Here is a 24,232-nt window from a genome sequence, read left to right as displayed (position 1 = left end):
TGACCACTTAGCATTTTTGTGGGTGTTGGGGAGCCAAACTCTAGTCATCACGCTTTATCCTCTGAGCTGTCCCCGGCTTACCTCAACCTTCTCCCTCCTTTCCTTCTCGGAGACAGAATAGCCTTGAACTGATCCTGTCTCCACCCAAGGGCTGGGATTTACAGACACCTGTTAAGATGTCAGACTGCCTGTTTTTGTTTTGTTTTTAAAAAAAAAAAAGCCCAAAGTCTTAGACATTATCCATTTCCCCATACTTTCCTATTTATGTATTTTCTCAGTCAATTCCTATCTGCAACAGCATGGTTGAGACCTATAAACAGAGTCCTGCCCGCCATGTCCTGAATAACCACATAAAAAGCTTATATTAATTACAAATGTTTGGTCTATAGCTCAGGCTTATTCACTAGCTCTTACAACTTAAATTAACCCACTTTTTATTAAATTTTTCCACGTGGATTCTTGACTTTACCTGTTCTCTAGCACATATTGTTTCCCCGCCAACTGATTCCTTCATCTCCACCCTTCTCTCTGTATTTTCTGTTTGGCCTTATTCTGCCTTGCTATAGGCCAAAACAGCTTCTTTACGAACCAAATGAGAGGAATACATCTTCACAGCATGCAGGATTATCCCAAAGCAGAGACCTTGTCTCAAAAACAGAACCTCTGTGTAAGTAGCACCATACGGAGGTACTTCTGTTTTGCCTCTTTATTCATTTGTAGCATGACTGTGCCACAAGCTTATTTATTTTTCCCATAACGGCCATTAGCAAATTAGAACTCCGATATCCAAAGGTCACAACCGGCAATCCTTAATTTCATAGTCCAACATATTCACCCCTTTCCAAACTGCTCAAGCTCACATATACCTTCTACCACCAGGAAGCCAAGGACTGCATAGTCAGAGGCTAGATTGACAGTTGGGACTCCAGCAGTCCGTATTCTGCAGATTAGATTTCGCCCACTTTTCGAAATTTAAAATACAGGAAGGGCTCAATCTCTACTTGAACGGAACTACAATTTAGTCTGTTGTATTCTTAAAATGTATCCCTCCCAGGGATCTGGAGTTTGACGAATAGGCAATTAACAAGGTATAATCTCTTTATCCAAGGAAAAAACTCTGGTCACGAATGGGGTTGGAAAGCTCCTAAGCGGTCAAGAGCGTTCCCAGCACTTGCGTCTGGCAACTCAGAGCGGCAGCTTCAGGAAGTATGGAACGTTCGTCTAGTTTTTGCAGGCACCCACACACACATGGCCTACATTCGCGCATGCACACACGCACATAAATAAAAGTATACCCGTAAAAAACCTAACTCGTCGCCTCCTGTTTTGAAATGTCCCTTTCCGGACGCCGTCCTCTCCCAGTGTTCTGAGCGCCGACCGGGAGAACCGGACTTCCGGGAGGTCTAGGAAGTGGTTTTTGTCTGGCTTGGAGGCGGGTTGTCCCGGCGCGCTCGTGCAGTTGGGAATCCTGCTGACAGGCAGAGTGTGCGCTTGGGCGGGGCCCCGTGGCTGCCGGTCTCCTAGGAAGAGTCGCCAGACGTCTGGCCGGGAGGTGGTTATTCATCCCTCTAGTGCGGCCCAGGAGCGAGGGCCCCTCGGGGGTCCTGGGTCCCCCAGCCCAGGCTTGTAGCTTATCAACCGGCGCTAACCCTGGGCTGTCGCCGGCCCCTTCAGAACAGAGACCGTCCTGCTGCTCTCACACGGTGGCCCCGGTGACCGCTCCCATGGCTTTCCCCCATCGACTGGATGCCCCCGAGCTTCCTGACTTCTCTATGCTCAAGAGGCTGGCTCGAGACCAACTCATCTATCTGCTGGAGCAGGTCAGTGCCGGCCACGCCTGGCTCCTTTCCTGCGTCAACAGTGTGGCCCTCAATGTGACTTCTTCCTCGTTGAGTCCCTTGGTATTTTCCTTGGAGCGTCCTCGGCAGGTCCAGAGTGGGGGCATTCGACAGGAAAAACCAAAGGGTAGTCGGTTGATAAATAAGTGGAAACCGTCAGCATCCGTGCAGGAGGAAGACTCCCTTGTGCCAGGCGTCACTGGAGGTGGAAATAGAATTGAAATACCTTTGCCACTAGTTACATTCCAGGAGGTGCCCCATGAAACAATGACGCCTCGGGTATCGGGTGGTAAGTGAATGCTAGGCTTCCCGAGGAGTTCAGAATAAAAAAACGCGCAGCTGGGGTGATCTGGGGGGTTTCCTGGTGTCTGGAGTTTGAAGAATAAACATCCTTTCTTTTGAGTAGGAGGAGCGTGTTCCATTCAGGCTATGGGGCTGCCAGAGACAAAGCTGAGAGACCAGGGAAGAAAGAGGGCAGAAGTCACATTGTAGGGGCTGGCAATATGGTGCAGTGGTTAAACAATTGCCTGTGCACAGTCCCAGGTTTTACTCACTGCACCCCGTCTAAAAGAAAACTACACAGCCCGAGAGCCAGGCGTGGTTATGCACGCCTTTAGTTCCAGTATATTCATTCATTCATTCATTCATTCATTCATCCCCAGGCAGAGGGATGCAGACCTCTGAAGGCATCATACAGGGTGAGTCCCAGGACAGACAGGGCTACACAGAGAAAACTGCCTCGAAAAGCAAACAAGCAAACAAAATTACACCCCGCAGGCTGAAGACCTGCACACATTTGTGGCAGGCAGCAATACCTGCGGTTTGCAATTGTGCTTTGTAAAGGGGAGCAAGTGGACAGTAAGGCCAGTTAGGAGAGCCCTGATTCAACTCAAGTAACAAAAGCCCACAAAGAAGTCGGTGGCAGTAGAAGCGAGGGGAAGTGGTGGGGTTTTGTTTTTCGGCTTTGTTCCTTTGGGTCTGGCTGTGTATTCCAGGCTGGCCTCCAACAACCCCTCTGACCCAGCCTACCAAGCGCTGGCCTTACAGGGATTTCCCGGCACACGTGGCTTGTGATAAATGTATAAATTACAGGGGAAGAAAATTCAAAGCTGTTGATTAGTTGTAAATGTTGAGGGAGGAGCAAAGTGTACATGCCCCTTTAATCTGCGTTACTAGGAAACAAGTGATGCTACTGTCGCTGCAGTAGTTGGCTTATTGTCTGCGTTCTTCATCGGCTTGGCGGGGTCTCGGGTTTAGGAATTGGCTCTGTTCTGCACTATAGGCCCAACATTGAGTACCTAGCTTAGAGACAGCCACAGAGCATGCGCTTGACGAATGTTTTGTGTCAACACTGAACAAAAATGAAAGGCACACACATACAAGTGTAGTACGTGTAGACACAAAGATGCACGCACATGTACATACGGGTACACACACACACACTCACACGCACACACATCTAGAGGAAGAGCTAGGTGGAGGAAGTAGATTGCTTTAGAGCTTAAGTGAGGTTAGGTCTAGTAGTGATGGGCTGTGGATGGGCCTCAGTGTTTAGCTGTCCTCCTTTGGAACCCTGGGTTCAACTGTAACCCTGGAGAGGGGGTAGAAGGAGAGAGAGGGAGGAAAGGAGTAGCTGACTAGTGGGCTGGGGTGAAACTTGGAATATGGGCCAACCTCAGAGGATCCAGGACCATATGTTATTTCTCCTTTGTGTGTCCCATAATGCTGGCATAGAGATTTGCACTTAAGTGTGACTCAACAAGTGTGTGAAGAAGAGGAGATAAGTGCTGGAGAGTAGGTGAGACCAGGGATAGAAACTTAACTCAAGGTCACAGGGAATCTCTGGGCAGTAATTCCCTCCTTGTACTAATTTCTGGTGTGTGTGATGTATGACTGCGTGTTTGCATGTGTATGGGCATAGACACATGTCCACGTGTGGAGTACCCGAGGTTGTTGACATTGGGAGTCTTTCTGAGTCACTGCTCACCTTATTCATTGAGGCAGATTTTCTTAGTTGAACCTGGAACTTGCTGATGCAGGCTGGTCTAGCTAGGCAGCTTTCTCTAGAGCTCTGTTCTCTGCCTAGAGAGTGCTGGAATTACAAGTGGCCCCACACTCACCTGACATTTACATGGTTTCCTTACTTACAGAGCAAGTACGGTATCCACTGAACCATTTCCTCAGCCTGACTTATGTCTTTTTCAATGAAACTATTATTCAGGCTTGGTATACTAAAATCATCCGTGGCTGTCATTTCCCTTACACTTACCTGGAAGGTTGAATCCTGTGGCTACTTCCTCATATATGACCTTAAAAGCAACCCTTGTACAATAAAGAAAATGTAGGAGACAAAGGAAAGTATTGAAACAAAACACTTCCAGCCGGCAGTGGTGGCACATGCCTTTAATCCCAGCACTTGCGAGTCAGACGGTCTCTGTGCGTTCAAGACCAGTTTGGTCTATAGAGCAAGTTCCTAGACAGGCTCCAAAGCTACAAGGAGAAACCCTGTGTCAGAAAACCAAACCAACCAACCAAACAACAACAAAACCACTTCTACTCCTATCATGCCAGCATATGCAGTGTTAACACTGCTGATGTCCTTCAAACATGGAGACTATGTTTTCTTGTTTTGTTTTCCTGAAATTGGGTTTCTCTGTGTAGCCCTGGCTGTCCTGGAACTCTCTCTGTAGACCAGCCTGGCCCTGAACTCCCAAGATCCACCTGTCTCTGCCTTCCAAGTGCTGGGGTTAAAGGTGGGTGCTACCGGCTACTGCCACCACCACCACCATCACTGCCACCACCTCCGCCCTGCTTGAAAACTATTTATTGTGGGGCAGTAAGAGGACTCAGTAGGTAAAGGCACTTGTGTGTGCAAGCCTGCTGACCTGAGTTTGATTCCTGGAACCCACAGAAAGGTGGAAGGAGAGAACTGCACACATTGTCCTTTGACATCCACACTACACACAACATGGCGCACACATTCACATACGTTGTGCACACACATACATCTCATGTTTGTCTTCATCTATTGTGCTCATACTACCTCCAGCCTGAAGCATGTCCTCACTGCTACATGCTTGACTTCGTGGTCTGTTAACTTTCTAGATGAGCCCCCAACTCCAGCTTCTCACCTCTTCAACTTTTTTTTTCATAGCTGCCCATGCCATCTAAAATTTCTGGCTGATTTGTGCTTTGGTGCACAAAAGTTTTCTATTGTAGACTTGTTCCTCTAAGGATCAAGTCCAAATTCCCTACCTACTGGCACTGGAGCCCTGATGCCCAGTTCTGTTTCAAACCATTCCCCACAATTTCTTCTGTGTTGGCATAATGAATTCTTGGTACTGCAGGCATCGTGAGTGTACTAACCCCATGTTGTAGGGCCTGTCGTGTACACTGGGTGGCCTAGCAGCATTCCTAACCTTTTTGCACTAAATGCCTTCCACCCTCTCCCAGATAATCCAGAATGTGTCCAGGCCTTGTCAGACGTCCCCAGCTGAGACCTGCCATTCCCATACCATATGCACTAACCATCTGAATTGCTTGCTCAGCCTTCCTCTCTGCACCCACCCTTCTCTCCCTGGTCCTCGCTCGATTGTTCTGTAAATGTCACTATCAACTCTTCAGGCCTAGTCAGAAAGAACCTTCCAATGACTTATCCCTTCCTATCACTGATTGTCACTGTAACCTCCTGTCCACATGAGAGCAGCACCCAGAGTGTTGGTACTGGAATCACTGGTGGGTATCACGCAGGAGGTGTGGAAAGGTGGATATGTGAGTACTGTCTGGGGTTTTCCTTTCTTTTTTCAGCAATGGCGATTGCACCTCATGCACACAGCACACATACTGTATCACTGTGTCTCACATCCAGCCCTGCCTTGATTTTCTAAGTTCTGCATCAAGTGTGGCATTTTTGTAACTAAAAGAAAAATGCCACTTGAATATTTAACAGTTAGTTAAAGGGTTTGCAGGATGCAAGGTGGGCTTTTGTTGAGTTTGTCTTTGTTAGGAAATGAGACACTGTTAAGAGGCAGAGTAGAAGAGGTGGTGGGGAAGAGGGACAGTGACCAAAGTCACAATTTAGTGACAAGGATCCAAGCTGAGAAAGTGAGAGAGTTTTTATATGTGAAGAGTGTCGGTGGTGAATGGAGATGGTGGCTAAGGTGCTCAGCTGCATGTCTGATGCCCTTTCAACTCAAGGCCAGGTTTTCGTGAAGTGAGTGCCGAGACAAAGTCCCAGCTGAAGGGAGCTCCTGGGACCTCTGAGTGATCAATCCTACTTTCTCTCCTTCAGCTTCCTGGAAAGAAGGATTTGTTCATTGAGGCAGATCTCATGAGCCCTTTGGATCGAATTGCTAATGTCTCCATCCTGAAGGTACCAGCCCTTTTCTCGGGGAACTCCTGCCCTCTTTTCCTCTTTAAGCATTTTTTCTGTTTGAGCACAACCAGTCCTGAAGGTCACAGGGCCAGGTCAGCAGGGGACTGATGAAGATGCTTGGGTTTAGCTTCTCATTTGGTTTTTCCATTGACCGTAAGGAAGGATGGGATGGTTGACTTCTGGGATTAAACATTCCTGTGTTGTCTTTGTGTTATGCCTGGGCTTTTCCAATTCTTCTTTCCACTCTCTTGTTGGATCCTCTCTGTAGCAACATGAAGTGGACAAGCTGTACAAGGTGGAGAACAAGCCTGTCCTCAGCGCCAATGAACAGTGAGTGTCTGCGAGGTCCCCAGGGTGTGTTTGCCCTGCTTTGTCCTTGTCTCAAATACGCAACCACAGGGCCTGCATGTTGGCAATACCCTGTGCAGATTGCTAGTCTTCCTTTTTGCAGTTCCTCCCACTCTGTCCTCTTTCCCTCTCCTCCATGTTATTGTCTATTATCTACAACTAGAATTATTCCTCATCCAAAAATTGTTACTCTCCTATAACACCTCCAGGGGTAGCTGGAAGATGGTTCAGCTTCAGGAAGTGGGTAAAGCACATGCTGGCTGTGCAGGTTCAGGGATCCGAGTTCAGTCTCTGGGGCCCACAGAAGGGTAGGAGGAGATAATCTACTGTGCAGAGTTGTCCTCTGACTGTACCTGAGTCCCTGCACTCACACATACACAACAATGATAAACAGAGAAATAAATAAATAGAGCCTCTAGGGTCAATGAGATGGCTTAGTACGTAAAGATACTTCCCACCCTGCCTGACAGACAACCTGAGTTTCACCCACATGGTGGAAGAAGAGAACCTATTCTCACAAGTTGTCTTCTGACTTCCACACAAGCTGTGGCACATGCGTACACACACACACACACACACATATACAGTTTTGACCATTGGATCACCAGCTGTTGAAGAACAGGAACTCCTGGGTCTACCATGGAGCCAATAAGGCACTCTTATCATCACACTGTACCCGTTGTAAAGAGAAATGGCTTCTGCAGGTGGCACATGGTTAGCTCAGAGATCTGTAGGCCTGGTCAAAGAAGGGCGAATGATTAAAGACTTGTTTTCATTTTAATTTCTTCTTAGATTCTATCACCATCTTCATGGTTTCTCCTAACTTTCCTGTTTCTTTCTCATCCATAGATTGTGCTTCTTGGTCAGACCCCGCATCAAGAATATGCGCTACATTGCCAGTAAGTGAGCCATGGTTCTACTCTGTGGAGCTAAGAGCAGGGGAAAGGTGAGCAAGTTAGAAGGGCCTTGGCCATAGAATCCTTCAGTAAGAAAAGACCTGCTGGATATAGTGGTGTCTATTTATTATCCCTGCACTTGAGAGACCAAGGTAGAAAGAACCCAAGTTGAGGCTAGCCTGTGCTACAAAACAAGATCTTAGCAGGGAAGGGCAGGAAGGGGTATCAGGAAGGGGAGGAAGTTCTGCTTCCTTGTTTCCTGTCTAACAGATGGCCCATGGCTTGCTGGGCTGCACTCCTTCTCTTTGTAGATCTTGTCAATGCTGACAAACTGGCAGGCCGAATTAGAAAATATAAAGTCATCTTTACACCTCAGAAGGTGAGTTTGGATCCTAGAAGAGGGGGGCTGTGAGAGTGAACCAGGAGGATTGCTTGTTGGGGAGATATGAACAAACATCTACTCACCACAGACAGGGAACTGAGGACAGACTGAAGTTCACCTTGGTGAACCAATGAGTTTTATTGGGGTTATTTACAGGAATATGGAAGGGATTACTTACAGGAACAGAAATGACTCAATTGTTGAAATATGAGCGGCGGGGTTGCGTCCCCAACACCCCGGCCGCTTGGCTAGCTCATGCCCGAAATAACAACACACAAACTGTATTCAGTTAAACACCGCTTGGCCCATGAACTCTAGCCCTTACAGGCTAATTCTCGCACCTGGACTAGCCCATTTCTAATGATGTGTGTAAGCACCCCAAGGTGCGCTTACCGGGAAGATTCTAGCCTTCATCCATCCTGTGAGAGTGGAGCATGGTGTCTGTGCTCCTGAGTGCAGAGTCTCTCCGGGAGCAGAGCAGAGTCTGACCTCACTTCCTCTTCCGCCCAGCATCTTATCCTGTTTATTCTGCCCACCTATCTTTTAACCTATCAGGGCCAGCAGTTTCTTTATTGCTCAGCCAATGAAATCAACAGATTGATATGACACTCCCACATCACTCAATGACAGGTGCATATTTACCAAATCTCATCCCTAGTATGAGTGACAGTCACAAAAGCTAAAAACCTGGAGTGTACTACAGTCTGCAGGCAGCACAATGGGTTGGAAAGTGTTGATTTCAAGTGTCTCAGTTGGTCTCTGTTTCTTCCAAGAAGCTGGGCTTAGCTAAGACTGACTCAAGGTAGTCTTTATTGTATCTATACTCTTGGGAGGGAGGGCCTTAGTGAATCTGGTTAGTTTCAGGGACTTCCTCAAGCTGTTTTGTTGTTTACTTGATGTTTTAAAGAGCTTCCCTGGAGGACTGAGTTTCAGTCTCAGAGGAAACTATTATGCAACAGAACTGGGATAAGTGGCCAGTGGCTTGCTGTCTTCTTCTTACGTATCTGTGATTACTAAATAAAAGGTCTGTCATCAAATGGCTGCCAAAGAAAGCATTGTGGAATTGGGAGTTTTAAGAAGTGACTTCTTAATCCCAGCACTCGGGAGGCAGAGGCAGGCGGATCTCTGTGAGTTCGAGACCAGCCTGGTCTACAGAGCTAGTGCCAGGACAGGCTCCAAAGCCACAGAGAAACCCTGTCTCGAAAAACCAAAAAATAAAAAAAAGGAAGTGACTTCTGGCCAGGTGGTGGTGGCATATGCCTTTAATTCCAGTACTGGGAGGCAGAGGCCACTGGATATCTGTGAGTTCAAGGCCAGCCTGATCTACAGAGTGAATTCCAGGACAGTCAGAGCTACACAGAGACCCTGTCTTGAACACAACAACCAAAAAAGAAGTGACATCCATAACTTCCTTTGTAATCTGTCTCTTTGTGGGAGTTGGGGCAGGGATGGTGTAGGGTGCTAGGGGATCTAATCAAGGTCTGCCACACATACTCTGGTATAGTAGTGGTACGGGCACTGGTTGTGTGTCCCTGCCAACACACACTCCTGTATAGTAGTGGTGCAGGCGCCGGTTTTCTGCTGCTGTTCTGTTCCTTCTCAGTGTTTTCTCCCTTGTTCTGTTCTCTGTACCATTTTTGTTTTGGTTTTCCCTGGACTCTTGTCCTTTACCCTCTTCATGTAACACACACACACACACACACACACACACACACACATGCAGACATACACTTTTTTTTAAAGACAGCTGCAATTCAGGTTAGCCTTGAACTTGCTATGATCCTGATCCTTCTCCCTCTTCCAAGTCTGGTATGCTGGGATTACAGGTGTGCATTACTATCTCTGACTCCTCTTTATTTTTTTTTCTTGGATAAAGCTTGACATTTTGGGGGATAGAATCTTACTGTATAGCCTAGGCTTACCTTGAATTTATGATTCCTGCCCAAAATGCTGAGATTACAGGCTTACTTCATCGTGTTCACCTCAAACAAACCATTTATTTATTTATTTTGGTTTTTCGAGACAGGGTTTCGCTGTAGTTTTAATTTTTTTTTTAAATATGATTATTTATTACATATACAGTGTTCTGCTTGCATGTATACTTGCAGGCCAGAAGAGGGCACCAGATCTCATTACAGATGGTTGTGAGCCACCATGTGGTTGCTGGGAATTGAACTCAGGACCTCTGGAACATCAAGTAGTGTTCTTAACCTCTGAGCCATCTCTCCAGCCCTTCGCTGTAGTTTTAGAGCCTGGCCTGGAACTAGCTCTTGTAGACCAGGCTGGCCTTGAACTCACGGAGATCCACCTGCCAAACAAACCATTTAAATACAGTATATATGTCATTAACTCCAGGGCCAGATCTCAACATATCAGTGTGTCCATCGGTGTTTCCAGAGGCCTCGTGTGTGTCCTAAATAGAACTCCCTACTCCACCCCCTCTCTCCTCTGTGATTCCTGGAACACTTGCATGCCAATTTTCCTAGTTGTGCCAGCCCCGCCCTTCCCTCAAAGACTGCTAAATGCCTACTCCTTTATAAGGTTTCCCGGTTTCTAAGGGAGATGAAAAAGCATTATACATAAGTACAAATGAAAGAGAAATAAAATTTGGGGCTGGGTGGGTCTAGTGGTCCGTGTTTTTAAGATTTATTTAAAAAAAAAAAGATTTATTTATTATGTATACAGTGTTCTGCCTACATGTAATGCCTGCATGCCAGAAGAGGGCACCAGATCTCATTACAGATGGTTGCGAGCCACCATGTGATTGCTGGGAATTGAACTCAGGACCTCGGAGCCATCTCTCCTGCCCTTTAGTGGTCCATTCTAAGTTGATAAGTTTGCGGAGTCTGTGATTAATGTCCTCACTATTGACTTCGGGTTATTTCTATTACTATCATGAACCACCTGAGACTGTAATGGCTCCGTAGGCTTAGGGCTGAAGGGGCGTGTCTGGTGATGGCTGTCTTGCCAGCAGTCCTATGGTGAGGCAGACCATCACTTGTGGACAGACAGAGCACATGGGTGTGCCCTGATCTCTGCCTCCTTTTGTAAACTCACCAGTATTCAGTCATGGAGCCTGCACGCTAATGACCTTACTTAATCCTTGTGAAGTCTAAAGACTTTCCTCTGGACACCATGATTAGATCCATTTTGTACTTTCTTCATATCTCATAGAGGAGATTAATTTAACAGTGGGCGCTCAGAGGATGTACTCATACTGTATTCAAACATGGCGCCTACTGCAGAAGAACTCCGGAGAAATGGAAAGAACAGGGCCAAGAGTGTAGCTTGTTGGTGGAGTGTTTGCTAGCTTGTGTGAGGCCCCAGTTGTTTTGAAAAATTAGTGTGTGTGCACCCCACTCATGCACATGGGGATAGCAGGTGCCATGGTACTTTAGCAGAGACCAGAGGCCAACTTTGGGGAGACAGTTCTCTCCTTCCACTGTGGGCCCAGGGTTCAGACTCAGTTGTTAATCTTGCTGAGCCATCCCACTGGCCCTGTTTGTTTTTGAGACAGAATGTCACTAATTAGCCTAGGATGGCTTAGAACTTACTATTCAGCACAAGCTGCCTGGCACTCCCAGTCTTCCTACCCCACGCTCCTGAGTGCTGGATCACAGGTGTGTGCCCCCACTCTCCTGAGTGCTGGATCACAGGTGTGTGCCCCCACTCTCCTGAGTACTGGATCACAGGTGTGTGCCCCCACTCCTGAGTGCTGGATCACAGGTGTGTGCCCCCACTCTCCTGAGTGCTGGATCACAGGTGTGTGCCCCCACTCCTGAGTGCTGGATCACAGGTGTGTGCCCCCCCTCTCCTGAGTGCTGGATCACAGGTGTGTGCCCCCGCTCTCCACTGAGGCCTGGCTCTGATTCCCAGTGTGCTATTCAGATTTTCATCATTGTGACAGGTAAGCCTGCAAGGAAGTTTAAAGGAAGATTTATTTTGGCTCTGGATTTTTAGAGTTTTCAGTCAATGGTTAACTAGTTCTAGGTTTTGTTTGTTTGTTTGTTTGTGACAGGGTTTCTCTGTGTATCCTGGCTGGCCTGGAACTTGCCCTGTAGACCAGGCTGGCCTCGAATGCAGAGATTTGCCTGCCCGTGTCTCTGGAGTGCTGGGGTTTAAGGCGCACCCTTTAATCACACTAGCTCTATTTCTGTTGTTTAAAGCTGTTTACCTCATGGCACCCGGAAAGCAGAGACCGGAAGTGAACAGGGTCCCCCAATTCACCTACTTCCTCTAGCTAGGCCCCACCCTCTGCAGTTGCACCAGTCTGTTAGTCTGTTTAAAATTGAATCCATTGCTGGATTAAGTCCTTGATGAGGTCAGACCTAGGTTAGGTCAGATCAAGATGTAGCCTCCTCTGGAGACCCCCACAGACACTAGCAGAGTGCTTTACTAATCTTTGGATGCCTCTCATCCTGTCAGGTTGACAGTCAATGTCACCATCACATCTACCATCAGGAGAAAAAAAAAGCAGGGGGAGAACAGAATAAAGTTGTTACTAATCACATTTCCTCTTCGGCTAATTGACTTTTCTCTTTCAGTTTTATGCATGTGAGACGGTGCTTGAGGAAGAGGGGATCTATGGAGGTGAGAGGGACTGAGTGTGAGTGAAGGCAGAGAGCACATGAAGAAAGAAAGAACTCCCGTTTCCACTTCCCAGCCCCTTCCCTGGGTCTTACTCCCGTTGCTCTAGTGAGAAGTTCCTGGGAATGAGACTGGGAATAGGACCCAGACGAGAACAGCACGGGAGGCTAGGGCCAGAGGAAAGAATGCCCAGCTGCTGCTTCTAAGATGGCCACCAGACACAGGTGGCCCCGGACTCCCCAGCATGGCCTGCTGTGTCTCCCGCAGTCTGACTCCCTCCTCTGCCTTCAGCCTCATGTGCGGCTCCTTAACATGTTACCTTCTAATCACCGGGGCTTTGCGCTTGCTTTGCCTCTTGCTAAGACTGTGCTTTACCCTGAGCATTTTCCCCACCCCGTCTTCCTCGGTTTCTAAGCTCTACTGTTACTCCTTTGGGGAGGCATTTCCTTCTGTAGATCAGGTATTCCTGGTGGGTCCCTTAGCCAAAGGATTGAAAATAAGGGCTGACATATATCTGCAAAAGAAGCCAGGAAACTTAATTTGGAGTTCAGTGAGAGTACGGATTATGGAGAGGTACACATCAAGATTGTCAGCCAGCTCCTGAGTGAGGGTACTCAAGGTCGCCAGGCTAGTGAACAGAGGCTTTCTCTCTCTTTCTGAGACTGGGTCCCTATATAGTCCTCGCTCTCCTAGAACTCACTATGTATACCATGGCCTCAGATTCACAGAGATCCCCCTACCTCTGCCTCCCAAGTGCCGGGATTAAAGGTGTGCACCACTGCACCTGGCCTGTTATCTCTTTTTATGGGGTCTAAGGAAGGAAAGGCTGGTAACAGATTCATAGTTTGGGTGATTCTTCATTTTGATTGATACATTGTCATATATTTATCTTTTCGATTGCCCATATCTCTTCCCATAATTTGTCTAATTTTAGTCTTATATGTTCCTAATTACACATAAGCATAAGATGGCAAAAAGGAGTTTTTCTAAGAGGTCACTCGAGTATGCAGTTCAGGCCAGATCAGCCCTTCTATAAAGCCCGTCTTTGTACCTGGTACAAATGAAACTGTCAAAATTTGATTGTTACGAGGGGTGGAGAAACCTCTAATGTTGTTCAGAGATGAGAGTGGGTATAGTCCAGTGCAGGTGAAAGTTAGAGGGGGTTCTGAGGTTGCTATGTTCTGAGGGTCCATTGTTTGGAGAGGAGTGTGTGTGAACAGGACGTGCAAGCTAAGGAACTACGGCAGAGTGCGTTATCGTAAGGGCCAGGGGAGCTATGGATAAGCACAACCAAGTAGAGTCTCAGGCTAACTCTCCTATGCCACCTGCTTTAAGGCCGTCCTTGAGCTGGTAATCTTGCCTCCTTTCCTGTGTAGCGTGTCCAAGCCTGTGACACCAGACTTGGCTTTACTTATTATTTGAAGTACGGGGTGTTGTATAAAGGGCCTTGCATATGCTAGGCAAGTGCTCTACCACTGAGCTATATTGTGGCTCCTTTTTTATTTTTTATTTATTTTTTTGGTGACAAGTGTCTCTCTATGTATCACTAGCTGGCCTTGAACTCAAATCTGCCTGCCTCTGCCTCTCAAGCCCTGGGATTAAGGGTGTGCTCCATCACAGCCGGTCTCTTTTACTTTCTTATATTGAGTCAAAGTTTCGCTGAGTTACATATGCTGCCTTTGCACTCACTCTGTAGCCTAGGTGAGCCAGGAAGTCATTCCTTTACCCTTAGTTGTGGTTAGTCCCTGGAATATTTGTGCTCATAGTTTTCCCGATTTGTTTTGGAACTAGAACCCAGGGGCTCATCTGTGTAAAGCGTGTATTCTACACCACAAGCCCTTTTTGGGGCCTATAACTGTAATAAATATTGTATCATAATTTGTCTGCTGCATTTGTCCATTCCACAGGATTGGGAGGGAGCCCATTTTGTTCACTGTCTCCCCAGTGCTTAATGTAGTCCTCCATGTAGGTGCATTTCAGTATTAGCTGCTGAATCACAAATGCAGATGTGTGGTTTTTTAAAAATTTATTATGCGTATAATATTCTCAGTATTCTGCCTCCATGCATGCCTGCAGGCCAGAAGAGGGCACCAGATCTCATTACAGATGGTTGTGAGCCACCATGTGGTTGCTGGGAATTGAACTCAGGACCTTCGGAAGAGCAGGCAGTGCTCTTAATCGCTGAGCCATCTCTCCAGCACCAGATGTATGTTTTCTTAACACTTGTGCTTGGCCCCCTAGTATAAACCACCACTTGCAACATTGCACTGTGAGCTGCTGTATACATGTCTCCTTCTATGACAGCATTAGACACTCCTTAAAAGCAGACAGTTTCTTACTCTGAGTCTCCAGTACTAACTGTACTAATTGACATATAAGCCGGGCAGTGGTGGTTCATGTCTTTTATCTCAGTACTCGGGAGGCAGAGGCAGGCAGATCTCTGTGAGTTCAAGGCCAGCCTGGTCTACAAGAGCTAGTTCCAGGACAGGCACCAAAGCTACGGAGAAACCTTGTCTCGAAAAAACCAATAATAATAATAATAGACATATAGCAAGCACTCAAATATTGATTGCATGGCTATAGCATAGCAGATTTTCATTTAGCATGGAACCAAGTACCATCTGCCTGAAAGCCGATGTTCTCTGTCCCCCAGATGTGAGCTGTGACGAGTGGGCCTTCTCTCTGCTGCCTCTGGATGTGGATCTGCTGAGCATGGAGCTGCCGGAATTTTTCAGGGATTACTTCCTGGTAATGAAGGGCCCTGGAATCTTGGTATTAGGGTTTATGGGGTCCAGTGGACTAGAAATATTGACATCTTTTCCACCCCTTATAATTGTCGTGTGGGACAGTGATTTCACAGTTGAAGGCTGCAGGTTGTCCTGGATAGAACATCTGTCAGGACCCTGTTAGCTATTGCTGTGCTCAGACACCTGAGAAAGCCTCTTACAGGAAGAAGGATTTATTGCTTTCACTCGTGATATCAGGGATTTCAGTTGATGGTGTCTGAGGGCACAGCAGAGCAACTCATGATGGCCAGAGAGAGCAAGAACCTGCACTAGCAGCCGTTCTCCTTCTCTTCCCTTATCCTGCCTGGGGACTTACTTGGTCATGGATGGTTGTTCCCCTCAGCCAGTCTTACCCTGCAGTCAGTCCTCTCTGGAGACACCCTCACAGGTACAGCTAGATGGTAGCCTGACTCTGGAGACACCCTCACGGGTACAGCCAGGGTCAGCTTTACTACTCTCCTAGTGCTTTCCGCTCCATCAGGTTGACTGTCAGGGTTAACTCTCACAGGGGTTCATAAAATGAACTTCCCAGGCATTCCCCAGACACTGCCTTCCCGCTCCAGGGGATCTAGGCTAGCCATTTTCCACTGTATCAGATGAGTTGACATGGGTCTTTGGCCCATGTGGCCGCTGCAGGAAGGTGATCAGCGTTGGATCAACACTGTGGCCCAGGCCTTGCACCTTCTCAGTACGCTCTATGGACCCTTCCCTAACTGCTATGGCATTGGCAGGTGTGCCAAGGTAAGAGCGTGAGCACAACTCTTGTCCTTAAAGCCCATTTTCTGTTTCCTTCACCCAGCAAAGGTTACCCTGGATATCTGTGGCATAGGAATCTTCATTCTCTTGCTCTTATGCCCCAGGCTGGTTTCCTTAAGAGGAAAGTCTGCATGGCCAACAGCTTCTGGGTCACATTCCTAAATCTCTTTCTTTGGGGCAGGAGAGCATCTTCCCCTCTCCCCCCATGGTGTGGGAGGATAGAAGCAAATGGGAGAATAGGTTCGTATTCCTCACAGTTAACTCTCTCCTTCTTGGGGACATGACAGTATGGAGGAGACTGTCCTCTGTAAGTATGGGGCTTCTGGAGACCGGGACACAAAACTGAGGTGGTCTTGGGCTCTGGTAGATGTCGTATGATCTGTGGAGGAAACTGGAGGAGGAGGAGGACAGTGAAACCAAAGGTCGAAGACCAGAAATTGGACACATCTTTCTCCTAGACAGAGGTAGGTGTTGCCCAACACTCTCCTGTCTCTGGAATCTGTGTGCTGGCACGGTTGGGTCGTGAAGGACAGGCTGTGAATCTCCATATGGGTTGTGAACATGGCACCTGTGAGAAGTCCTTGAGCTGCTGTTGAGCAAACTGAATAGAAAGCTGGGTCTGGGGACTCTTCACAGCTGGGTCTTGGTTTCAGACATGGACTTTGTGACAGCACTTTGCTCCCAAGTGGTTTACGAGGGCTTGGTGGATGACACCTTCCGAATCAAGTGCGGTGAGTGCTGTGATCCTCTGCATCTTGACAAAGGGGATGACCCCAGCCTCTGGTGACTCCCATAGTAGGGCAATACTTGGAAGGGAGCCGGGGGACGATAGGAGACTGTTAACAGAGGTCAGCAATGAGTAGGAGAAGGCCTCAGTGGAGTTCCTAATAGCTGTCCCCTCTGCCCTCACAGGGAGTGTCGACTTTGGCCCAGAAGTCACATCTTCTGACAAGAGCCTGAAGGTGCTACTCAATGCTGAGGACAAGGTGAGGGTACAGGTATAATGGTACTTACCCAGGACCACTGCTGCACGAGGCTGGGGTCCAGATCCCTGGGAGGTTCCCCATCAATTAGGATCAGACTCAAACCAGGCATTGCAGGTGGCTCTTGGGGAAGATGAAACAAGAGTTCAAGGCCAGCCTCAGCTATACATGACGCTGTCTCAAAATCCAGAAGTAAATAAAAAGCCCAAAAGAGTAGATCCAGACCATAGTAGATGGACCCGATACCCACTTTCTAACACCAGCTCGACTCCGGTCACACTTTGGCTAGTGCAGCACTTCCTGTGTTGTTATTGTACTCATGAGGCAGGCTGGGGCCTGGTACAGTTCTGACATTGTAAATGCTTCCTGTCTTGTTCTCTCACAGGTGTTCAATGAGATCCGTAACGAGCACTTCTCCAATGTCTTTGGCTTCTTGAGCCAGAAGGCCCGGAACTTGCAGGCCCAGTATGATGTAAGGCCCCAAGCCCTGGTCCTCTGTTGGCCTCCTGTGTCTGAGAGAGAATGGAGGTTTCTTGGGGTGCTGACCTATGGTGACATCTCCACAGCGCCGGAGAGGCATGGACATAAAGCAGATGAAGAACTTCGTGTCTCAAGAGCTCAAGGGACTAAAACAGGAGCATCGCCTGCTGAGTCTCCGTAGGTGCTAGCCTGGGGGTAAGGGAAGGTGATGTGTGTCCTCCAGGGGGATGCTGCTGAAGGCCATTACCTTCCTCCAAGATAGCTGTGCTCCTGGCAGGTAGTCTCATTTGGTTTCAAATAGGAAAAAGGGCTTATGGATTTTCCTTTATGAAGTTTTTGTTCTGGCAGTCAAAGATTATCCTTCTAGAACCAGCAAAATGAGTTTTTGTCCTTCCTGCAGACATTGGGGCCTGTGAATCAATCATGAAGAAGAAGACCAAGCAGGACTTCCAGGAGCTGATCAAGACTGAGCATGGTAACTGCAGGAGCCTCACCAGGTTCTTCTGCTCCTACCCCTCTAGCTCCCAGCCCCCCAAAAAGATGCTTTCTGGTCTCTCCAGCTGCCAGTGCTGGCTATGTAGAATGCCCCACCCCAAGGATGGAGAAAGATAAGGAGACAGACAGATCTTAGCCAGCTGATCCCCAGTGACAGGCTGTTTCTGACCTCTCACAGCGCTGCTGGAGGGCTTCAACATCCGAGAGAGTACCAGCTACATCGAAGAACACATAGACCGTCAGGTGAGCGTGTGTGCTGGGAGGCTGCGGGAGGGCTTAGAGGTGGGGTGGCCTAAACAGAAGAAAGAGAAGAACACGCATCCTGAAACATCCATCCCCCTGACCCTTCCTTCCTGTCCAGGTGTCTCCTATAGAGAGCCTTCGCCTCATGTGCCTTCTGTCCATCACTGAGAATGGTGAGCCCAAAAGGTCAAATGGAGAAATATCTCTCAGAAACAAAAGAACTGATTTTGTTTTGGGTCATAGGGGAACTTAATGTCCAGCTCTAACTAGACCACCTTCAGTCTGCTCCATGATGCCCGTCATAGGCTTGCAGTGGCATTTTCCTCTTCAGTCCATTTGACCTGGCTTCAGTAAGGCTTCCTGGTAAAACTACTCTAGGACCGGGAAAGCTTTTTAAAAAATAAAATAAGTACTTCCATAAAGCCCAAATTCTGCAGCTGTTCATGGCAACATGTTCATACTGTTGACTGTTTCAGTGCTCAGTGAGCCATGCTGCTCTACCCAGAGACACGTTCTGCCTCTAGGTCCCCTTCCTGTGATTGGAAGCCCAGCTTCTGTCTTGATAGCTGTAACTCAGTTCTGATACCTGTCGCTGAGCCAGAATGCACAGGAAGTCCCGCCTTCCTCCTGTCACAGCTTTCAGGTTCCCCCATGTGATTGACAATGATGATTGTTCAGTATGCCTTCCTCAGCTCCTGTGGCTCAGAGATCTTCCTTAGACCAGGACACTGGCTCCACCTTTACTAAGCAAATTAAATTAAGCTGTCCATTTGGAATCAGCTACGTCCTAAGCAAGGGTATCACAGTCCTGCTTCTTGGTTATGGTGTTGTTTGATTGGTTTGGCTGTCCGCTTCTGGGGTCCTCAGCCAGACTTTTTTTTTTCTAACATACCTGCCTTCTTTTACATACTCCTAGGTTTGATCCCCAAGGATTACAGATTCCTGAAAACACAGTATCTGCAGGTAAGGCTGGGAGGATATAATTTCCCTTTCCATCTAAAGTTGTATCTAATGCTGAGAAGTGGTGGTACACACCTTTGATCCCAGCACTCGGGAGGCAGAGGCAGGAGGATCTCTGCATTTGAGGCCAGCCTGGTGTACAGAGTGATTTCCAGGACTACACAGAGTGAACATGTCTTGAAAAACAAAAGAAAACATTTTCTGCTACTTTTTCTGCCTCTTCGTTATTGCTGCGTGCACGAGCTCTATGGCTACACACAGTGGGCTCTGCAGAGCACAGCTGTGGCCTCCTCACCCCTGTATCACTAACAGTGCTGGTTGGCTGTGTGCACTCCGTAAATAACTGACTTCAAATTTTCTTTAGAGCTATGGCCCTGAGCACCTGCTAACCTTTTCCAATCTTCGTCGCGCTGGGCTTCTAACAGAGCAGGCTCCGGGGGACACCCTCACAGCCGTGGAGAATAAAGTGAGCAAGCTCGTGACTGACAAGGCTGCAGGTGAGTCTCTATCGCCCTGCCTCTGGACTGGGAGGGATGATTTCATTTTAGTTACTACTAAGAGTAGTTTCCATATACTGTATACTGACTTAGCTTTTGCTGTGAAGAGACACCATAACCACAGCAACTCTTATAAAGGGAAACATTTATTGGCGTGGCTTACATACAGTCCATTATCATGGCAGGGAGCATGGCAGCATGCAGGTAGACATGGTACTAGAGCTGAGAGTCCTACATCTTGCAGGCAACAGGAAGTCAACTGAGATGCTTGGTATCCTGAGCATAGGAAACCCCAGAGCCCACCCCCACAGTGACACACTTCCTCCAACAAGGTCATACCTACTCCAACAAAGCTATACCTCCTAATAGTGCCACTCCCTATGAACTCATGGGCACCAGTTACATTCAAACCACCACACAAACTTAGCATGTGCTGACTTGACATATGTGTTCTCTCTTAATCCTCCACGAGGAAGGTGGGTTTTTCCTTATTTTTCTTCTTCTTTTTTTTTTAAATATTTATTTATTTATTTATCATGTATACAAAATTCTGTCTGTATGCCTGAAGGCCAGAAGAGGGCGCCAGACCTCTTTACAGATGGTTGTGAGCCACCATGTGGTTGCTGGGAATTGAACTCAGGACCTTTGGAAGAGCAGGCAATGCTCTTAACCACTGAGCCATCTCTCCAGCCCCTCCTTATTTTTCTTCTAAAGGAATTGAAGCTTAGGGAAATTGACCTGTTCACAGTTCCTCAGTACATTAGGTTGATTTTATTCTGAAGTTGATGCCTGCCCTAGAAATTAAGGTCACCATGTATGCTACATTGAGTGGGCAGCTGGTACTCTGTAGAAGAGAAGCAGTAGAGGAGGAGAGGTCGGCTGTGTGCCCTGGTCAGTTCTAGGGAACTGTAGGGAACGGGTTCAGTGGCAGGAAAGATGGCACAGGGTGTTAGTATATTGTTCTTTTTACCCTCGATGGTGTCGTGAATCTGTAGATGTTAGAACCCAGCACAGATTTCTTCCCCAGGGAAGATCACGGATGCCTTCAGTTCTCTGGCCAAGAGGAGCAACTTTCGTGCCATCAGCAAAAAACTAAATTTGGTATGTGGAACAAGGCTGGATGGGAAACATTTCTTGTTTGTTTCTTGATAGTGTACTTCTAGTCCATTTTAACCTGTATGTCATTTGTATTTCATTCTTGTGTGTGTGTGTGTGTGTGTGTGTGTGTGTGTGTGTGGTGTATGTGTATGTGCATGCATTCATGTGTATGAATGTGGATATATGTGTGCTGTAGTGCACATGGAGAGGTCAGAGAAAACCTCAGGGTCAGTCCTCATCTTCCACCTCATTTGAGATGAAGTCTTGGTTGTTTTTTCTCTGTGTAGGACAATCTAGCTTGCCCACTAGCTTTTGGGATTTTGTCTGTTCCCAATTCCCCATAGGGCATTGGGGTCAAATGCACTTGTGCTGTGGGTCCAGCTTTTACATGGGTTCTGGGGAATTGAACTCAGATCCTTTTGTAGCAAGTGATTTTGTCCACTGAGTCATCTCCTTATTTTTATTTGCAGGGAGGTGGTGCCTTTAATCCCAGCACTGGGAGGCAGAGGCAAGCAGATCTCTGTGAGTTTGAGGCCAGCCTGGTCTACAGAGTGAGTTTCAGGACAGCCAGAGCTGTTACACAGAGAAACCCTGTCTCGAAAAAGACAAACAAAATTATTACATGTGTTGAGTGTTTTCTTTCATATAGCCCAGTGCATGTGGCGGCCAGAAGAAAGTGTTAAATTCCCTTGAACTGCAGTTGTGGGTTGCCCTGTAGGTGCTGGGAATTGAACCCAGGTCCTCTGTAAGAGCAGTAAGTGCCCTCAACTGCTAAACCAATGGTATTTTTATAAAGGTCCTTGGGTAACTTTACAGCATGAGACAAATGTAAAGAAGCACTGTTTAATAAACATGTAAAGCACCTGGCAGTGCTAGGGAACACTGAGAAGGCTGGGCTCCTTGCTCTCTATGAAAGGCCTAGAGGGAGGAACTAGAAAAGAGCCCTCCACCCAGTGCCTTCACAGGGAGCAGAGGGACCCTTGAAGAAGAAGCAGGTATTTAATGCAATGGTTGTCTTGTCAGACCTTTGCTGGCTCCCTCTAGGTAAAATGTGAACTTGGGGTGTGCTACTTTTTTAAGTTTTTTTAATTTTGTTTTGTTTGGGTTTTTCAAGACAGGGTTTCTGTGTGTAATAGCCCTAGCTGTCCTGGAACCAGTTCTGTGGACCAAGCTGGCCTTGAAGTCACAGAGATCCACCTGCCTCTGCCTCCCAAGTGATTAAAATGGTGATTAAAATCACCATTGCCTGGCCAGTGTGCTATTTTTTCATACCTTTAAAAGGTCAGAGCTGTGAGCTGCCTAATGCAGTACCTTTGCTCTGCAGATCCCACGTGTGGACGGGGAGTATGACCTGAAAGTGCCCCGAGACATGGCTTATGTCTTCAGTGGTGCCTATGTGCCTCTGAGCTGCCGACTCATTGAGCAGGTGAGAAAGAGTCACTTCTGCTTCCACTCCTAAGTCATTCTTTATGCTTCCCAGTTCACTTCCCAGGTTACTAGCAAGAAACCTGAGTCTTGCTGCTATTCCTTTCCTTTTCCTAAACTTTTCTCTCAGACTTGAAACTGGTGTGTATACCTTCCTAGGTGCTGGAGCGGCGGAGCTGGCAGGGCCTTGACGAGGTGGTGCGGCTGCTAAACTGCACTGAGTTTGCCTTCACAGGTATGTGGCATTGTTAGTGACGCAGGGGTGGAAGGGGGGTAGGCTGGACACCGCACTGGTGCTTGGGACCCACGTGTGAATGAAGATGGGACTCTACTCTGACCTTCACAGACATGGCTAAGGAAGACAAAGCTTCCAGTGAGTCCCTGCGCCTCATCTTGGTAGTGTTCTTGGGGGGCTGCACATTCTCGGAGATATCAGCCTTGCGGTTTCTGGGCAGAGAGAAAGGTAAGAGAACAGAAAGGTAAGATCAGGTCTGCATGGGTCCTTGGGGACACAGTCCCTGCACGGGACGGCTTTCCTCCTGGCTGTGGTACCACTTGCATAGCCGTCCCTTGGCCTGCTGTAGCAGGGGGCAGGGGAGCCACAGACCCGTCAGGCGTGGCACATTATAGTGCCCAAAAGACTGTTACTGAAATAGAGTCTTACTCTGTTGCCCAGGCAGGTCTAGATGTTTCTGTGCCTGTAAACCTACGTTCTTATCCTGGGGCACTGTGGAACTTGTGGACTTGCTCTGTTGGGACCTAAGATCTGTGTTTAGTCACTTCTGCTGCTTGTCTTGACTCTTAGGGTACAGATTCATCTTTCTGACAACAGCCGTTACAAACAGTGCTCGCCTCATGGAAGCCATGAGTGAGATGAAAGCCTGAAGTTTACCTGGCCAGTGTCGAAGTCATTCCTGATTGTGGACTCCAGTGGGATGCTGGTGTTTGAGTTCACCTGCTAGAAAAATCTCCCAGTCAGACTGCTCAGAGCTGGGGACTTTGGAACTAATTTCGGGCTTTGGAGAATATGTCTGAGGAGAGAATTCATGTCCCATCCCCCAGGATATTCTTTTGTTCATGAAGTCTAGCCCATGCTGCCAAGGTATGAGGAGAGGTATCCTTTGCTAAATCCTGTTTGAGTATTATTGTAAATAAAGCCTCTGTTCTCAAGCGCAGCATCTTTGTAGTCCCCGACACTCCCTTCTTTACACGGTTGGCTGTCCTGAGGGCTTTGCATGCTTTATGGCCTGGACTCTGGGACCCCTTCAGTTCTTCCTAGTAAGTCAACCAGCTTGCTCTGCACCAGAGTTTCCTCAAGTGTAAATGGACGAGGTGGACTCTGGTCAGCAAATAAATACCTTTCCATTTCTAAGATTCTGTGGTTCATTATGCTTTTCTGAAAACAAATTTATTATTGCTCTTACTTAAAGAGACACTCTTTTCGTTTGTTTTGGTTTTTGTTACTTTATTTTTTTAATATTTATTTATTTATTATGTATACAATATTCTGTCTGTCTGCAGGCCAGAAGAGGGCACCAGACCTCATTACAGATGGTTGTGAGCCACCATGTGGTTGCTGGGAATTGAACTCAGGACCTTTGGAAGAGCAGGCAATGCTCTTAACCTCTGAGCCATCTCTCCAGCCCTTTGTTACTTTTTTGAGACATGGTCACTTGCTAGCCTAAACTGATATAAACCAGGCTAGACTTAAACTTGCGGTGATCTTCCTGCCTCTCAAGTATTCTTTTTTTTTTTTTTAAAGATTTATTTATTATGTATACAACAACATTCCTTCCATGTATGCTTGCCAGAAGAGGGCACCAGATCTCACCATAGATGGCTGTGAGCCACCATGTGGTTGCTGGGAATTGAACTCAGGACCTCTGGAAGAGCAGTCAGTGCTCTTAATCTCTGAGCCATCTCTCCAGCCTCATTTCAAGTATTCTGATTACAGGTTTGTATTATTGTGCCTAGTAAATAAAATGTTTTGTTTTCTGAAAGTAAGAAAAGTATCTTTCTGACGCACCAGCATGGTGGCTCTCTATAATCCCCAGCACTTGAGAGGCTGAGGCAGGAGGAGAGG

The 24,232-nt window shown here is 47.4% G+C and overlaps 1 protein-coding gene across 3 annotated transcripts; it reads left to right on the top strand.

Moving 5' to 3' along the window:
- Positions 1–1,413: 1,413 nt before the first annotated feature.
- Positions 1,414–23,324, top strand: Vps33b (VPS33B late endosome and lysosome associated). 3 transcript variants are annotated; one of them, XM_050153929.1, is made up of 24 exons: positions 1,414–1,552; positions 1,675–1,820; positions 6,130–6,210; positions 6,482–6,543; positions 7,411–7,460; positions 7,769–7,836; positions 12,384–12,429; positions 15,080–15,174; positions 15,849–15,953; positions 16,336–16,432; positions 16,622–16,699; positions 16,881–16,954; positions 17,337–17,423; positions 17,518–17,608; positions 17,832–17,906; positions 18,105–18,169; positions 18,288–18,342; positions 19,086–19,132; positions 19,494–19,626; positions 20,654–20,727; positions 22,049–22,150; positions 22,309–22,384; positions 22,496–22,612; positions 22,955–23,324. In XM_050153929.1, the coding sequence occupies exons 2-24, from the start codon at positions 1,725–1,727 to the stop codon at positions 23,032–23,034; spliced, it is 1,854 nt and encodes a 617-aa protein (XP_050009886.1). In that variant the 5' UTR covers positions 1,414–1,552; positions 1,675–1,724; the 3' UTR covers positions 23,035–23,324. The 3 variants fall into 3 exon arrangements, 1 of the variants encoding a protein (XP_050009886.1); XR_007593903.1 differs by lacking the exons at positions 22,496–22,612; positions 22,955–23,324 and having other exon boundaries at positions 1,437–1,820; positions 20,622–20,727; positions 22,309–22,353; XR_007593902.1 differs by lacking the exons at positions 22,496–22,612; positions 22,955–23,324 and having other exon boundaries at positions 1,438–1,820; positions 20,641–20,727.
- Positions 23,325–24,232: the final 908 nt, after the last annotated feature.

This window comes from Alexandromys fortis, unplaced genomic scaffold (assembly GCF_014885135.2).
Source record: "Alexandromys fortis isolate MF-2015 unplaced genomic scaffold, M_Fortis_MF-2015_v1.1 scaffold_86, whole genome shotgun sequence".
NCBI classification, from domain to species: Eukaryota; Metazoa; Chordata; class Mammalia; order Rodentia; family Cricetidae; genus Alexandromys; species Alexandromys fortis.
Note: the sequence above shows the minus strand (reverse complement) of the source record. Positions and strands in the feature narration are given on the sequence as shown.

What these genes read in the sequence shown, in the direction of transcription:
- Vps33b (XM_050153929.1), top strand. Translation starts at nt 1,725, where the DNA reads ATGGCTTTCCCCCATCGACTGGATGCCCCCGAGCTTCCTGACTTCTCT. An exon ending in TACTCAATGCTGAGGACAAG is followed by an intron (nt 16,955 to 17,336) that starts GTGAGGGTACAG and finishes GTTCTCTCACAG; the next exon opens with GTGTTCAATGAGATCCGTAA. An exon ending in TCAGCAAAAAACTAAATTTG is followed by an intron (nt 20,728 to 22,048) that starts GTATGTGGAACA and finishes TTTGCTCTGCAG; the next exon opens with ATCCCACGTGTGGACGGGGA.